This window comes from Saimiri boliviensis, chromosome 12 (genome assembly GCF_048565385.1).
Source record: "Saimiri boliviensis isolate mSaiBol1 chromosome 12, mSaiBol1.pri, whole genome shotgun sequence".
NCBI classification, from domain to species: Eukaryota; Metazoa; Chordata; class Mammalia; order Primates; family Cebidae; genus Saimiri; species Saimiri boliviensis.
The window spans coordinates 33,392,614-33,411,073 of NC_133460.1; the positions used below are offsets into that span (position 1 = coordinate 33,392,614).

Below are 18,460 nucleotides of genomic sequence, written 5' to 3' on the forward strand. Positions count from 1 at the left end.
CCTTGAACCTGAGAGGTAGAGGTTGCAGTGAGCCCAGATTGCACCACTGCACTCCAGCCTGGGTGACAGAATGAGACTCTATCTCAAAAAATAATAATAATAATAATAATCTAGATAATCCTACCTACTTTGCAGGGTTGCAAAGTAAACTAAATAAGATATATTTGAAATACCTATCATGCAGCAAATATCCAATAAATGCTATTAGTGTTATTACTTGCATTATTCTCTTCTCAAGCTGCTAATGAAGACATACCTCAGACTGGTAATTTATAAAGAAAAAGAGATTTAATACACTTACAGCTCCACATGGCTGGGGAAGCCTCACAATCATGACAGAATATAAACAAGGAGCAAAGGCACACCTCACATGGTGGCAGACAAGAGAGCATGTACAGGGAGACTGTCCTTTGTTTAAAAAAAAACCATCAGATCTTATGAGACTTATTCACTATCACAAGAAGAGCAAGAGAAAAACTAGCCCCATGATTAAATTACCTCCCACCAGATCCCTCCCACGACATGGAATTATGGGAAGCACAATTCAAGATGAGATTTGGGTGGGGACACAGCCAAACCATATCATTACTTTTATCCTGAGTATGCCTCACATGGTGTTTCACATACAGTCATTGCTTTAAAAAAAAAAGCGGGGGTGCGGGGGGGCAATTTCATTTCATCTAGCAATCCCATGACTGGGTAAATACCCACTCTTATGCTCATCGCTGCACTGTTCACAATAGCAAACACATGGAATCAACCTCGGTGCCGAGAAACCATGGATTGGATAAAGAAAATGTGGTGGCTGGGCGCAGTGGCTCATGCCTATAATCCCAGCATTTTGGGAGGCCAAGGCAGGCGGATCATGTGGTCAGGAGTTCAAGACCAGCCTGGCCAACATGGTGAAACCCCATCTCTACTAAAAATACACAAATTAGCTGGGTCGGGTGGTGGGCACCTGTAATCCCAGCTACTCAGAAGACTGAGGCAGAGAATTGCTTGAATCCGGGAGGCAGAGATTGCAGTGAGCCAAGATCACACCACTGCAGACCAGCCTGGGTGACACAGTGAGACCCCATCTCAAAAAAAAAAAAAAGAAAAAAAAAAGTGGTACATATACACTGTGGAATACTACAGAACCATAAAAAAGGAGTCAAATATTGTCCTTTATGGCAACATGGATACACCTGGAGGCCATTATCCTAAGCACATTAACACAGGAACAGAAAACCAAATACCCATGTTCTTACTTATAAGAGGGACCTAAACACTGGGTAGACATGGACATAAAGATGGGAACAACAGACACTGGGGACTGCTAGAGGGGGAAGGAGGGAGGGAGGACAAGGGCTGGAAAACTATCTACTGGGTGCTATGCTTACCACTTGGGCGATGGGATCATTTGTAACCCAGACCTTAGCATCACACAATATACCCATGTAACAAACCTGCACAGGGTCCCCCTGAATGTAAAATGAAAGCTGTAATTATTTTAAAGGTGAAATGAAATGAGCAATGTCAGTGGCACACAAAGACCAAAAGCCAGGAAAAGATAATCAAGAAGAACATTCTCCCTCCATCCTCTGTATCCACAACATAATACATCCCAGTTTCCTCCCATACTTTTACTAAAAATCATCCTGGAAGCAAGCACAGGGGATGCTCGCAGCATTCCTGACGGAACACCCAGAGACTGCATCTTTTGTTCTTAAGTGCTTTTCTTAGCTTGACCTGATTTTGCTCCAGGGGTGAGGATTATAAGATCTGGTGGCACATTTGGGGTATTTTTGGATTCAGAGTCAAAGAGTAGGTAAGTACTTGATTTTAACCACAAATAAGCCAGGGCTTGGGGCTTGCCATTGGAGGATTGCCTTATTATAGGATATGAAATTGATTTGTGGAGTTGTTAGGGTTTCCCCCCCACCTTTGTATCTATCACTTCCTCTCTCTGTGTTTTAAGACTTTCTTTTAAAAATAATAGTTACATGTGAAACATAACTGTTGGAGATTTAACAGTCTGTTTGGCAATGCACTAAACTCAACACTGTGACCCTAAGCAGGGGATTGTTAAGGTTACTTTGCATCACCCGTGTTAACCTTTTTTTCATTATTATCCACATCAACACGACATGGTCATGTCATAAATATTAAACACACCCAATTTCCTCCTTACTTGCTTTCATGCTAATGAAATTGAGTCAGCGTGGATCAGGACATGAGGAGGCAAACTATGATACAGAGAAGCCAAAAGAAATGACAGATACAGGTGAGGGGACGGAAGGCAGCAAAGCACACTGCCATGTGTGTACCTATGCAACAATCTTGCATGTTCATCACATGTACCCCAAAACCTAAAATGCAATAAAAAAAAAAGAAAAAAAAAATAACCCCCACAAAAAAAAAAAAAAAAAAAAAAAAAAGAAATGAAAAGGAGGGAAATGCTTTTGACAAAAATCAATTGTGATTGAATTGGTGGGCTGAACTTTGAAAACACTGCCTTTGTGTGACATTTCATAATCTCCAGGTAATGCTGGAATATGTATTCATGAGCTTTAAATGTATGCAACATCTCTTGGTACTCAGCTTGCCACTTGCTAGACTTTGATAACAGCACTGAAACTTTAGTCCACAAGAAATAAGACCCCAACAAACTGACAAAGAAAAAATAATAGCAGCTTTACTTGATAAAATGTGCTCAGTATTGTATTTTGACAGCATTTATTCCATCTGGAAAACATTTATAGAGCACTTCCTGTGTGCCAGGCACAGTACTAGGCACTGGGAATACAGTTGTGAGTGGGAGGAAGGTTCCTGGTCTCCTGGAGCTAATATGTTAGGAGGAAAATGTGAAAAGACCAAGTAGACAAGATGACTTTAGGTAGTGTATGAACTATGATGAAAATAAAACAGTAACCTAATAGAGAAGGATGATGGTGAGATCTTTACATGGGCTGGTGCTATTTTCTATAGAGAAGGTCCCCAAAAAGATAACAGGTTACCCCAGATCTAAACAATGAGAAGAAGTCAGCATTGCAAAGATATGGGGGAAGCTTGTTGCAGGCAGAGAAAATAATGTACATAAACCCCTGAAGGGCCAGCAATTCTGGTAATTTAAAACATGATTTTTTTCCTTCAGCTTTTATTTTAAGTGTAGGGGGCACATGTGCAGGATGTGCAGGTTTGTTACATAGGTAAACGTGTGCCGTGGTGGTTTGCTGCACAGATCATTCCATCACCTGGGTATTAAGACCAGCATCCATTAGCTATTCTTCTGATGCTCTTCCTCCTTCAAACCCCCGACAGGCCCCAGTGTGTGTTGTTCCCCTCCCTGTGTCCATGTGTTCTCATCATTCAGCTCCCACTTATAAGTGAGAACAGGCAGTGTTTGCTTTTCTGTCACTGCATTAGTTTGCTGAGGACAATGACTTCCAACTCCATCCACGTCCTTGCAAAGGACATGATACCATTCTTTTTAATGGCTGCATAGTATTCCATGGTGTATTTGTACCACATTTTCTTTTCTTTTCTTTCTTCTTCTTTTTTTTTTTTTCCTGAGATGGAGTTTCGCTCCTGCTGCCCAGGCTGGAGTGCAATGGCATGATCTCGGCTCACCACAACCCCCGCCTGCTGGGTTCAAGCAGTTCTCCTGCCTCAGCCTCCTGAATAGTTGAAATTAAAGGCATGCACCACCACACTAGGATAATTTGGTATTTTTAGTAGAGACAAGGTTTCTCCACATTGGTCAGGCTGGTCTCAAACTCCTGACCTCTGGTGATCTGCCTGCCTCAGCCTCCCAAAGTGCTGGGACACAGGCGTGAGCCACTGCACTCAGCCATGTACCACATTTTCTTTATCCAGTCTATCATTGATGGGCATTTAGATTGATTCCAAGTCTTTACTGTTGTGAATATTGCTGCAATGAACATATGTATGCATATATCACTATAATAGAATGATTTCTATTTCTTTGGGTGTATACCCAGTAATGAGATTGCTGGGTCAAATGGTATTTCTGCCTTTAGGTCTTTATGGATTTACCACATTATCTTCCATAATGGTTGAACTAATTTACACTCCCACCAACAGTGTAAAAGCATTCTTTTTTCTCTGCAACCTCGCCAGCATCTGTTGTTTTGGCTTTTTAATAGTAGCCATTCTGACTGGAGTAAGATGGTATGTCATTGTGGTTTTGATTTGTATTTCTCTAAAGATCAGTGATGTTGCACTTTTTCTATATGTTTGTTGGCCACATGTATGTCTTCTTTTGAGAAGCATCTGTTCATTAAAACACATTTCTAAAGACTAGTACCAGTATCTGAACTTAGCCACTTATAAGCTGATTAGCAGACCAAAATGTTCATAAGGAACAGTTTTGGTTTTTTTTTTTTTTGGGGGGGGACAGGTTTTTTTTAATATGCATATGCAACTTCTTTGTCAGTTATTACCAAAGAATTGTTTGATGACCTTCTTTGACTTTGATATACGCACTGACTTTTAAAACATAATGCCTCTGCAGAATGAGGAGCTCTTCCATTTCTTGTTGCTATTCAATAAAGGAAAGTAAATACCACATGCTGCCCTTGCACAACTTCCAATTCATGGGCTATAGGCAATTCAATATTTTGTTAAAATGTCAAGAATATCTGCATATTTCAAAAGGCTCCCTTTGGATAATAAATAAGGCATCACAACCAGAGAAGCTCTACACCAATAGCAATATAGTCCATCCCTTTTGTTCACATCCTTATATTCATCTTGAATAACTGAAGTTAACATGTATTTATAATCAGTCATTGTGCCCTAAATATTCAATAATAATTTGTAAAACAGTATTAACCAGACAAGTTTCATGGTTGTGTACCTTACAGAAAACTCATGCTTTTTCCTGGAACTCAGGGTCATTATTTGTAAAATGCAGAGAATGATCTGATTATAAGGTCTATAAAGTCTTACATGCACACACACACACACACACACACACACAAATACACATACACACACACTGCCAATCTCTGTATCCTCGGCTAGCCCCAGTCTCTAGTATTTAGTAGGTACTCAATAAATACTCATTCATTAAGAAAATAACCAGAAATGCAAATATATGTTCTAATTTCCAACAGATTGGGGGCAAAAAAAAGAAAAAGTAAGGATAATGGAATTAGTTTTCCATGAAGCTAACTTCATTTAATTTAGGCATTGTCTTTTATTTTGAGAACTACTTCTAACTTAAATTGTTTGATGTTAAAATGCCCTTATCTTTTGTGAAATGAAGGCAATTGTTTCTAAGTAGTTTCTTTTTATTTAATTTTCATTCTTGGCAAAATCAAAAAGTCAGCACACTATGCTGGCCTCCAATTCTTCTAATTTTTTTAAAATTTTAATCATCTTTGATACCAGAAGTGTGGCATACCAAAGGCACGATGGTACCTAAAGTTCCCTTCAGCTCCAAATGTGATGAGACAGACTTTTCTGGCTGGGTGGTTTGAACTGGGTAACTCCGTTCATGGTGTGATTCAGCACCGTGGACAGATCTATGGGGTGGGAACCCACCATGCTTTGTGGCCAAAGATCTGGATGTAAATAAGTAAAAAACAGGCAATCATGGTAGTTCACAACTGTAATCCCAACACTTTGGGAGGCCAAGACAAGAGGATTGCTTGAGCCCAAAAGCTTGAGATCAGCTGAGGCAACATAGCAAGACCATGTCTCTACCAAAAAAATAAAATCAAAAAAATTAGCTGAGCATGATGGCATGTGCCTGTGGTCCCAGCTACTTGAGAGGCTGAGGTGGCAGGATCACATGAACCCAGGAGGGCAACACTGCAGTAAGCTGTGATCTCACCACTGCACTCCAGCCTAGGCGGCAGAGCAAGACCCTGTCTCTAAATAAATAAATAAGTAAAAAACAGACTATGCATTGAGATTGGCAGTCTTGGTGTGAGCACGCAATTCCAGACCTAATACCAAAATTAATGAGTTTAAGTCTCCATTTAATGAAATATTCAGATTATGATTACACTTAGTTTCATTAACTGCATTCTGAGACTAATGTAATGGGATTTCCTCTGCACCTTGTAATTAACTTTATTGAGAATGCTTATTGAGATTTTTTTTTGCAGTTTCCTAAAACCTTATTATAAATTATTTTAATATATGTATTATGATATTAGTAATGTTACTTAATTTTATGTTGGCTATTATTAAAAGAAGAAAAAATTCAACACTAATCTATTCAAGGAACAGCAGGCTGACTGAACAGAGTGCACTCTGAAAAGAATCTGTATTCGGCTACTAACAGCTGATCCTGAAATTTCGATCTTCCCATGGCCGACTTGGCATTCTTATTTTCCAACCAAAAGCAGTATGATCCTTGCTGAACAAACTCCTCTTCTCCCGTGATGCAATTTGTACAAAATTCACCACACCTGCAAGAAAGATCTATCGTCTAAGACAAATAGTTCTCCCCTCACTCAAAGGTGGACAAAGTCAGCCCATGAAAATGTTCTGCTTTTCTTCACTCTGATTCTTAGCAAGTTGATGGGGAGTATTTTTCTTTCAGAGCAAAATATCTGTTTCTCAGAAAGTCTGACCTGGTATCTCTTCCCTCGCTCCTAGCCCCAGTGTTAGCAGGTACTACTTATGTTACTAGGCAGATGTTTTGTAGAGACCTCCTGGCTCCGCAGCACCCTGAACTTATTCCTACCATCCTACTTTGCAATTTCCTGTTTACTCTTCCGTTTTTCCCACTGTACTGTAAGCTCCAAGAGGATATGTCCTATTTATGCCTAATTCATCCTTGTACCTCCAAATCCTAACACATGGACTTACACATAGCAGGATCTTAACAAATACCAGCTGAATGTTGATTAAATGGAAATATTAATTACAGGAAACCAAACAATTAGTGAAAATCTGAGTCCTCCAGGACAGAAATGGTGACTTTATCTTGGTTGGTCCATTTTCAAAGGTGAGTGTCGTCTAATGCTGAAATTCTTAGCATCAATCAATAAATAAGGAAAACAAAGAGAAAAAGAGGAAAAGGTCAGGCACGATAGCTCATGCCTGTAATCCCAGCACTTTGGGAGGCTGAAGTGGGCAGATTACCTGAAGTCAGGCATTCAAGTCCATCCTGGCCAACATGGTGAAACCCTGTCTGTAATAAAAATACAAAAAATTAGCCAGGCATGGTGGCACACACCTGTAATCCCAGCTACTTGGAAAGCTAAGACACGACAATCACTTGAGCCAGGGAGGCGGAGGTTGCAGTGAGCCAAGATCCCACCATTGCACTCCAGCCTGGGCAACAAGAGCTAAACCCTATTTCAAAAAAAAAAAAAAAGAAAAAGAAAAAAAAAAGAAAAGAAAAGAAAAAAGAAAAAGCAGCATAATCTGGTACATTAAGCAGTATAAGTCCTTTAGAAAGGTGTGAGAAAGGTCATAAATAGAGTACAAGATTTAAGGCCAAGTAGACATGAGTTCATGTCCATGGTTTGAATTACTCAGCAAATATCTCCATGATCTTGGGCAGGTTACTTAGAAACTCTGAGTCACAGTTTCTTCATCTACAATATGTGAGTGCAATACACATTTCAATTATTTTATGAAGATGTTGTGACAAGCAAAATGCAGGCCGGGTACCGTGGCACACACCTGTAATCCCAGCACTCTGGGAGGCCGAGGCAGGTGGATCATCTGAGGTCAGGAGTTCCAAACCAGCCTGGCCAACATGGTGAGACACTCTCTCTAATAAAAATAAGAATAATAATATATAAAAAGTATGCATGTGGTAAGTGCAGAAAAAAGCCATTGTTTTATTTATTCTTCCTTTCAATCCACACTAAGTATCAATGCTATCGTAGGCGTGTCCTGTCACTTAACCCAGATATATAAGTAGGAGTGCTCTGCCAAAGGAAATATGTCCAAGGATAAGCTTTTCCTGGTATGGAAGGAACAGAACTTGGCAACTTTTAAACTAAACCAGACACTGTGTGGAGCACTTAGGCTTTCTTTACAAATAGTCCTACAGCTGGTTGGAAGCACTTGGGAAAGGTAATGCAAATCTAATTAGGTAATGCCATGTGGCCAGCATTAGTAGCAATTTTTGAAAAGAGCCCAGGAGACAACTTACAGAAAGTGATTTTTTTTCCCCTTAAGGGCTCTCTCTTTCTCTGTTGCTTGTACACACACACACACACACACACACACACACACACACACACACAATCTCATTTTCTGGGTACAAATATAAGACATGTTTGAGGCCACACAGATTCTTACTGGCCCGGTCTGCCAGTGTAAATAAAATAATATTCCTAATAGAATAAAAGCTTGTGTGTTTTAAGTGGGAAGAGAAGAAAAACATAAGACAGGAACAAATGGCGAAGAATAAGACAGCTGCTCCATCCAGGCTATTTCCTTGGGAAGGAATTGACAGTTTCTTCATTTCTCATCTGCATCCAAACATTAGTACTAACAAACACACCCATGTGCATAGACACACAGACACACACACACACACACACACACACACACACACACGGCGTTATCAACTGGCACGCAGAGTGAAAACATTTTCACTGTGAAGGCAACTGCACCATGAATTCTTGCCAATTTGTATCACTGTCCCCTAATGCACAGCCAACTTTAGCACCAAGTCATTCATTCTACACACAATATTAGTAACAACTAATATTTGTTACCAAGCACTGTGCTAAGTTCTTTACATGTGTGGATTCATTTAATCCTCACAACAACCTTGTGAAGTAGATATTGGTTTTTGTTTTGTTTTGAGATGGAGTTTCGCTCTTGTTACCCAGGCTGGAGTGCAATGGCGCGATCTCGGCTCACTGCAACCTCTGCCTCCTGGGTTCAGGCAATTCTCCTGCCTCGGCCTCCTGAGTAGCTGGGATTACAGGCACGCGCCACCATGACCAGCTAATATTTTTTTTTTTTTTTGTATTTTTAGTAGAGACGAGGTTTCAACATGTTGACCAGGATGGTCTTGATCTCTTGACCTCGTGATCCACCCGCCTTGGCCTCCCAAAGTGCTGGGATTACAGGCTTGAGCCACTGCGCCCGGCCAGATATTGTTTTACTCTTTTTATAGAATGGGAAACTGAGGTTCAGAGAATTCGATTAATTTTTCCAAGACTGAACAGTGAATAGGCGACACAGAAAATACTCAATCTTGGTTGTCTGCTCCAAAGTCCATATCCCCTACTTCCTCACTGCATGCCCTCAAAGCCATATTCAATATCAGAGATCCATCTATACCACTGAATACCATACCCCAAGGGAAAAACAAATTTCTTTATCTAAAACAGTCAAACTCATTTCAGGCTACTGTGCTGAACCTATGAGCTTATTTTAGCTGATCCAGTATAGAGCATCTCCTCACGCTTACTAACTACTTATCTTACTAACCCATATGCCAAAACCATTAGAATCACAGATCTTCAGATAAAACCACTAGTATGCCCAACTGTGAAAAAGAACTAAGTTTTTGGGAATAAGAATGTTGGGGGCTATGACTATATAAAAGAGAATCAAAGTTTCACTTGATTTTGAATTAGTCAAGTTCCCTCAAAACCCAAAATCCTAGAAGTCCCAGAGTTTCACTGGGATTCTTGTTAAGCTTGTGCTAAAGAGTCATTCATGCATTCACTCATTCAATAACGATCTATTCAATACAGCACACTGCCTAGGCATTGAAGATAGAGGGGTGAATAAACAAATGCATCCCTGCCCATCCCCAAGGAAGATTCCAGTAGTCATCTACCTCCCCTTTGCCTCCTCATGCACACCTTTCTTGGAGAATCTCCTCCACTACAATCCTAAAGAATAATCTAAAAGGCACACCACCCCATCCAACTGATGGAACCAGGATCAGACCACTGATCCAGGGGAAGCCAGACCATTGACTGCTGGAAACCATTCATATTCTCTCTGTCTCTCTGAATAATTTGTAGTAAGTAATCATAGTGACTGAGCACATTAAGAACAGAGAAGATGTTTTTCCCACTCTACCTCCTGAAGTTCCCGAGACGGTCCTCATCTCTACCCGTCCTGAGATTCAAATATTCACCGTGAGATAAAGCATGTGCATCTAATAAATTCCAGGCTATGGAGTCAGACAGACCTTGGTTTGAATCCTGGATCCTCTCTTTATTAACTATGATGTCCTTGACAAATTCTTTAATTTCTAATATTTTATTGTATGTATTTTCAAATATCCACAAACATGGAATAGAATAATGAACTCCCATGTGTTTGGTCAGCCAGCTACAATAACTCTCAATATTTTTCTGACTCTGTTTCATTATCATCTCCCACAATTTCTTCTTTTTTCTTTTTTTTTTTTTTCCGACAGAGTCTTGCTCTGTTACACAGGCTGGAGTGCAATAGCATGATCTCAGCTCACTGCAGCCTCTACCTCCCAGGTTCAAGTGATTCGCATGCCTTAGCTTCTCAAGTGACTGAGACTACAGGGAAATGCCACCATGCCCAGCTAATTTTTGTATTTTTTTAGGGATGGGGTTTCAACATGTTGGCCAGACTGGTCTCAACCTCCTGGCCTCAAGTGTTCTGCCTGCCTCAGCCTCCCAAAGTGCTGAGATTACACGTGTGAACCACGGTACCCGGCCCCATCTTTCACAATTTTATATGGAGTATGTTTGAAGCAAATTTCAGTCAATGTGGTAGATTAGTTCTTTAATTTCCACCAATCTCAATTTTTTCATTCATCAAATGGGAATATCTTCCATAGGCTTTTTTATTCCTAGAACAGAAATGTATAGAGCTACTTGTGAAGCTAAGGCAGGAGGATCACCTAAGGTCAGGAGTTCAAGACCAGCCTGGGCAACATAGTGAGAGCTATTTCTACAAAAATAAAAAATAAAATCTAGAGAGCTGCTGCTATGAGTCAGCCTAGTTCCTGGTTGGGCAGGGGCGGTACAGTTGTGATAATACAAAGCATTTTCTCCCCTGCAGCTTACATTGTAGAAGAGGCATAAATAAAATAATGAGTGAGACAACTTCAGAGAGAACAAAATGCTATAAAGAAAATGGGGGCTGGATGTGGTGGCTCACTCCTGTAATCCCAGCACTTTAGGAGGCTGAGGCAGGTGAATCACCTGAGGTCAGGAGTTCAAGACTAACCTGGCCAACATGGTGAATTCCAGTCTCTATTAAAAATACAAATATCAACTAAATCAACCAGGTTTGCATGCGCCTATAATCCCAGCTACTCAGAAGGCTGAGGAAGAAAAACAGCTTGAATCTGGGAGGCGGAGGTTGCAGTAAGCTGACATTGCATCACTGCACTCCAGCTTGGGCAACAGAGCGAGACTCCATCTCAAAAGGAAAAGAGAGAAAATAATGGGGAAAAGCGAAGCAGTGGGTGACCTGGGGGGCAGTGATAGACAGTGAAGTCCTCTCTAATGAGGTGGCCATTGGAGTATGAGATGAAAGAGGAAAGATCAGACACACGGAGGCCTGGAGCAGTGTGCTGGAGGCATGAAGCACAACAGGTGCGAAGCCCCTGGGGCAGAACAGACCTGGGCTCTTTGAGGGTTGACTGAGAACTAAATGAGCTAATACATTCCAAGCATGTAGTACCATGCTCAAGAAATGTTAGTTATTAATAAGACCGTAAATTGGATGTATATTTTCAAACAGCTCTCTTTGCTAAAATGCCAATGAACCTTTCCATGGACTTAGCTTATCTTTCAACAGTTTCTACTCCCAGGGGAAGACCTACCCACACTGCAAACACCTGCACCACAAGAAAAGGCAATAAAGTGTAATGGTTACAATCACAGACCTTGGGGCCCTGACTGGCTCAGTTTAAATCCCAGTGTCACCACTAAGCAGCTATACAAACTTTAGACAAGCCACCTAACCACTCTGAGCCTCAGTTTCCCCCATCCTTATGATGGTGGAAACAATAGTATCAACCTAATAAGGTTTGGAGGAATTCATGTTTTAGAGTTTTATAATGTTATCTGTATAAATCACTGCTGATATTATGCTATCTTATATATTTTTTACTGTTCTATGTGCCTTTCTATACTTATCATTTTGCCTGCCCTGGCTAGGAAACTCACCCCAAATTTTTTATTTTGATTTTTCATAGAGACAGAGTCTGACTCTGTCACTCAGGCTGGAATGCAGTGGTGTGATCACAGCTCACTGCAGCCTTGACCTCCTGGGTTCAATCTCCCACTTCAGCCTCCCAAGTAGCTGGCACTACAGGTGTGAGCCACCATGTCCAGCTACTTTTTTTAATTCTTTCTACTTTTTTTAGAGACAGGGTCTCACCTTATTTCCCAGACTGGCCTCCAACTCCTGATCTCAAATAATCCTCCTGCTTCTGCCTCCTAAAGCACTGAGACTACAGGTCTGAGCCATGCTCGACCTCCCAAATATGTTAAATATTTGGTAATATTTTCAAAAGTTAAGTGTAGGACCTCCCAGGTGCTTCAGTAAATACAGACTCGTAAATGGTCCTAGATATGAGGTATATAGTGTCATCAGAAACTAAGCCATATGTCAGCTTTGGGGTTCCTTGTAAATCCATTTGGGAATTATCTTAGAAGAGTGAAAGTGTGATGGGCTGGAATAGGAGCCTGCTCTTTCTGATGGATTTTGTGTTGTAAAACATCAATTCATCACTTCTTCTCACTTGCTCAGGTTATGCTGTAAAATAAATTATGTAACATCATGATTTATTTTATAGCATAATCCAGATTCAAAGAGGGGTGGTAAGGGTGGGTGGGACATGAAAATCTTTGTCCCGTGAATATACACAAGGAGTACAGTCAGACAAGCAACTGGTTCCATTTCAACACTGACCCAAAGAGAGTCATTTTATGTAGTTGTCTTTATAGACACTAGGTGACACGTTTTGCACTGTGGCAGTCAAGGATCTGTTTTGCTCCTGACTTGTGTAGTGTTGTTTTCTGTCTTTACCACATCATTATGCAATACTGCCCAACCAAAAGTCTATAATCAAAGTGTGCTCTGCTAAAGACAGTGTGGTATCCTGGATGGGACCTAGAACAAAAAAGGAATATCAGTGAAGAAACTAGCAAAATCCGAACAATGTCTGCAGTTAAGCTAAAAGGAATGTACTCCTGTTGATTTCTTAGTTTTGACAAACGTGCTTGGTGATGTCAAATGTTGATATCGGGGAAAGCAGGAGAGGAGTATACAGAACCCTGCATTCTATCTTTTGCTGTTGTTGCTGCTGCTGTTTTATGCTTGCTGATACATAGTAGATGTATATATTTATGAGGTACATGACATGTTTTGACACAGGCACGGAATGTAAAATAAGCACATCATGGAGAATGGGGTGTCCATTCCCTCAAGCATTTATCCTTTGAGTTACAAACAATCCAATGACACTCTTTAAATTATTTTAAAATGTACAATTAAGTTATTATTGACTGTAGTTGCCTGTTGTGCTATCAAACAGCAGGTCTTATTCATTTTCCTGGGTACTATCTTTTGCAACCTTTCTGCTGTAAATTTTAAAATGTACTCCAAAACAAAAAATGTATTTCAAAAAATGCGCTGTGAACACAAACAAGTTGAGAAATGTTGATCCAGGCTTTGGCCACAGCCCCTCACTCACGTCTCCCATCCTTAAGAAGTCCAGATGGGGCGGGGCACAGGGGCTCATGCCTGTAATCCCAGCACTCCTGGAGGCACAGGGGTGGATCATGAGGTCAGAAGTCCAAGACCAGTCTGACCAACATGATGAAACCCCATCTCTACTAAAAATACAAATATTAGCCAGGCGTGGTGGTGCACACCTGTAATCCCAGCTACTTCTTTTTTTCTTTTTTATTAAAAAAAAAAAAACAGTTACTAAAATTCTTAAGTTAATACATAAAAATAAAAGCAAGGTGTTCAGCTTATTAAAGAAGAAAAGGAGTTAACATCAAGATTTTCCAGAAAACATGAATAAGTATCTTCATTTTGTGAAAAATGGCATTCTCCCATGGTTGCTAACATTTCTAGAAGTGTAGAAGCAATAATTTTCTTGTGGGTCTGAAAATTCCATCTGTTGGTATAATAGTAAAAAGCATATTGGAAGATACCCAGGACCTAAGAATTACAAATTTTATAAAAGTGAAATTAGAGGGCAATGCCAAGGTATGTAGGCTAGCATTTGATTTCTGCTGCCATTTCTGGAAAACTATTATAATTTAGTCCTTTCTCCCCTTTCTACTCGAATGATCCCTTCTCGGGTTGAAATCTAATCTGTATTATTAAAATACTACACTTTAAAATCAGTGGTTTATCTGCTAAAAACATTTTTAAGTGTAATTGCTCTAACCATGATACAAAAATAAACAAACACTTATTTCCTTTTGAATTAGAGTTGTGATTTTGGAAACAATAATAATATTCTAAATAATTGTATATGATAATAAGTGAATTAGTTTCATGTGCGAATGACATCATTAGCAGAAACAAATCTTCCTGAAAATACTCACACACATCCAAAATTTTCCTTGTACGAAGAACTTTTCACATGGGTATGACCTAATTACATTGGCTACAGCAATAGACAAAACTGGAAGAAAAAAAAATAAAACTGTCAGCCTTAAAAACTGTGCAAATGTTACTGATTTATTTCAGGATTTCTCTCAGTGTTGTGAAGTGATAGGGTAAAAGCTTAAAAAAAAAAATCCCAGCTACTTGGGAGGCTGAGGCAGGAGAATCACTTGAACCTGGGAGGCGGAGGTTGCAATGAGCTGAGATCGCATCACTGCACTCCAGCCTGGGCAACAGAGCGAGACTCTGTCTCAAAAAAAAAGAACAAATGAAGCCTACATGAAGCCTGCACTCCCAACGCGGGAGATGGGTGTCACTGGCAGCCAGGGAAGTCGGGGTGGGGGAGGCAGAATATGTTCATAGCACTTAAGGACAAAATGTGCCTTCAAAAACAAATGATAATTATATAGAATCTGAGGAACATTTGCAGAAAAGCACCATCTCACGGGAAACTACATCCTGTTAATCAAAGAGGTTGAGGCCCTTTTGATTATCAGACTAAATATTTTTAGGCAATATCACTGAATGCCTGGAAAGAACATGAACAGCATCCGCTGAAGAAAAACCCAACTCTAGATAAAAAGGCAAGTCCAACATATTACAGGAAAAATCAACCCCAGATAATTAATGTAGAAAAGTTGACAAAAATTTTCTCTTTCCTCCCCGTTCGCCTTCACCTCTCCACAGCCCTTCCTCCAAATATCCAGATTTCTACACTGGCTATTGATTTTATCTCACCATTTGACTAAAGCTTAAGGGAAAGAATAGAAAGAGACCCACGGTTAGTATTAAGAAGAGATAAATAGATGGAGATTAGCATTTTCTTAAAGCAATGTCGAGTGGGTGATTGAATAGACATGAAAATGACATTTAACTTGGGACTAGTGAATCCTCAGTCAAACCTAACAAGTTGGATGTTCAGTGAAAAACAAACTGAAAATGGCATGATGTGCCCTTCTTGGTGTGTCACAAATAGATGCATCATTCTTTCCAAATGTGTAATGGCAAATCATTGTAGATTCCATAATGTCCAGGAAAGGGTTTTATATTAAATGGATGCATTCTGGTTCAGGCACCAAGGGCTGGTCTAATTTTCCATTTATTAGACCGGATCCCGTCCTTTCTACTTTGCTATCAATCAAAATGTTCTCTGATGACTGCTTGGCTTCTTAAACCCTTAACTGATTAATATCAGTCATTTCGTACTATTCTCTCAATGAACTCCTCAAATCATTTGTTCATCCAAACATATAAATGTTTTTCTGTGTCTATAATATCTAAATAACTTCTACAAATCAATAAAAAGATAAGGAAACCTATTATTACTGTCAGCTACTGAATTAACGTGTTAAGCTTATTAATATAAACTGGTGAAAAGGTCACATGCTTCTTATTTTTGTTATTCAGATATTCCCAAGACAGCTAGGAAAGAAGAATTGCATCAACCTGGAAGAATTATATAAAATTAACATCAGCAGCAATTATTTTAAGAATGCAGTGTTTGTAGCACGATTCTTGGAATTCTCTTTTGTAGCTTCCCAGGAATTCTCTAGTCTACTGCTACCCAATAGACTATTACAAGACACTTTCTCCCTTGATGTAAAAGATCACTGATTACTTAGTCACAAATACAGACCAAATGCAAGAATCATAAATAAACCAAAGTAGCCTGGCGCAAGAGACTTATGAATTATTTAGAGCCTGGACATCCATCTCTGAACAGTAATCCATTTTCAGTACAACTTTCAATGAAAATGCCTTATGTAAGCAACATTCATTAAGGTTTCCTGCTGCCTGATAGAAGTATGAAAGTTGGGTGACTCCAATGAGTTTGTTATTTCATCTGAGTGCTGACTGAAAATCATTCTAGAGATCGGAACTTCCAGTGAGGAACCTGTTAGCAATTGCCTCTTATAGCCAGGGACTCTACACCATTTCAATTTCTCTGCTCCGTGATCATGTTCATTCATATATGATGTTTGGGACCCCAGCATATGACTAGGTTCAGCTTATTTCCCAGAGCCAACAGAAAGAAAATGTGATCATTTCCATTAAAGCCAGAAATGGACACAGCAATTGCCATGTCAGAATTGATGCCATTTACCATATCTTTGGGGGCTATGGGATTTGGTCATAAAACTTCCATTTGCTAGTGTATTTTGCTCTAAAATGTGGCTATTTCTTCTACCACGTTATGATCCAGTTCGCTAATAATGTTACATTATTTAATATACTGAAACCTAAGACATTCTATTTGGTGGCCCATTTTTCAAACCATGCAAACATTGACTTTACACTGCAACAATTTTCAGACCATAAAGAATCATGACTATGCAAAATCAGAGAATTCACATCGCCTCAGTCGAACTCCACAGGCTTCTTCCTCTACCCAATGAGCATGAGAATTTGCAACCAAACAGTCCAAAACTATGATTCAGCATATAAAAAACCAGGCAACTTCTAGCGGAGCCTCAGCAAAGGCGACCCAGTCTGTTAAAATGTGCAGCACTAGAATTGTTTCTGTTTTCAGGAATCTCCAGCCACAACTAAATGTATCCTCTAAATTGTCTGGCTTTGCTTATTTTAAACCAAGCCTTCCACATTACTTTAACGTGGGGGTTACTTGAAAACATAATTACTGGGGTAACCGCAGTAGTACGCTATTGTCAAAAACCAAACAATCTTCTTTTTCATCCAGTCTCATTAGTCAGAGCATCAGCTCTGTGATGTATATTGTATATACAGACCTTTGAAAGGGAAGAAAAGCCTTGGGAGTATACCAAGATCCCAATCATGCTCTGTGAAAAATACCTATTGAAACACAATAGCAAACCCAGTTTTTTTCCCCTTGCAGAACAATGGAAACGAATTTGCTGCTGCTTAATCACACATAGGAACCTCAAATCAACAGGACCAAAATTCAGTACCCACTCCTTGCACCCCCTACACACAGAGTGTTTTGTGGATTGTTTTTATGAAACTCTAGCTTTACAAATCACAGACATAATTCTTCTGAACTAGTATTTCATAACTGAAAACAGCAGGAAACGTAGAAGTCACAACTGGTCTACCTCAGGAGGCAGACCTATAAGTGAATGGACCAGTGACTAATAGATTAACTACCTAAAATGAACCAACCCAATAATCCATTGCTTAACTAAGTACCCAGCCATAGTGAAACAACCAAGAGGGCCACTAATCTAGTTAACAGATCAAGATGAACCAATTGAGCAGTCTACTAGTTAAAAGAACCACCAATCATGTGATCCAACCAACCAAAGTGGACTGCTATTTAACAAAGAAACCAACCAAGTGACATCTGATGTTGCCAAATTCAGCTTCATCCGAAAGAGATGAAAGTTTCTAACTTGCCCACACAGAGAAGCTCTTAACTTACTCACACACACTCCATGAAATCTGGCAATGTGACCACTGCTCAGGTCACCACATGGGATTGGAAATGGTTCATGCAGCTGTACTTACGAAGATTATTTATGGGGGTTCTCGTGTCCATGTTCTCGTAATGCTGGACGTGGACAACAATGTTCAGGTCTCTCTCCATGTGATCAGTGTTGCAGTGGCCCTGTGGCCTCATGACATCTGCAAGCGCCCTGGAAGAAGAATGAATTTAAATCTGTTCATTCAGAACCCAGTGACTGGCAGCTTCGACGCACTGAGTACCGAGCTGGTGAACAAAAGGCAAGGCAGATTGCTCCATGGAGCTACCATTCTAGTTAGGGGTGGGATACAGAAAAACCTAAGTAAAGGCAATCACTGTAATTAGAGGTTACACAGGGGCTTTACGCAGGATAGTGCACTTCTCACAACAGCCATGTAATAACAGGAGTATCTACCCCACCGAGTTTTTAAGAGGATTAAATGATGAATACGTGTA

General features: G+C 39.9%; 1 protein-coding gene across 2 annotated transcripts in view; it reads right to left on the minus strand.

The window, feature by feature from the left end:
* The window catches only part of SHISA9 (shisa family member 9), a 348,028-nt gene that overhangs the window by 315,252 nt on the left and 14,316 nt on the right, over positions 1–18,460 (minus strand). For both annotated transcript variants that reach the window (XM_010339400.3, XM_074382211.1), the window contains exon 2: positions 18,049–18,176. In XM_010339400.3, coding sequence (XP_010337702.3) covers positions 18,049–18,176 — 128 coding nt within the window. The remainder of the gene's footprint in view (positions 1–18,048; positions 18,177–18,460) is intronic.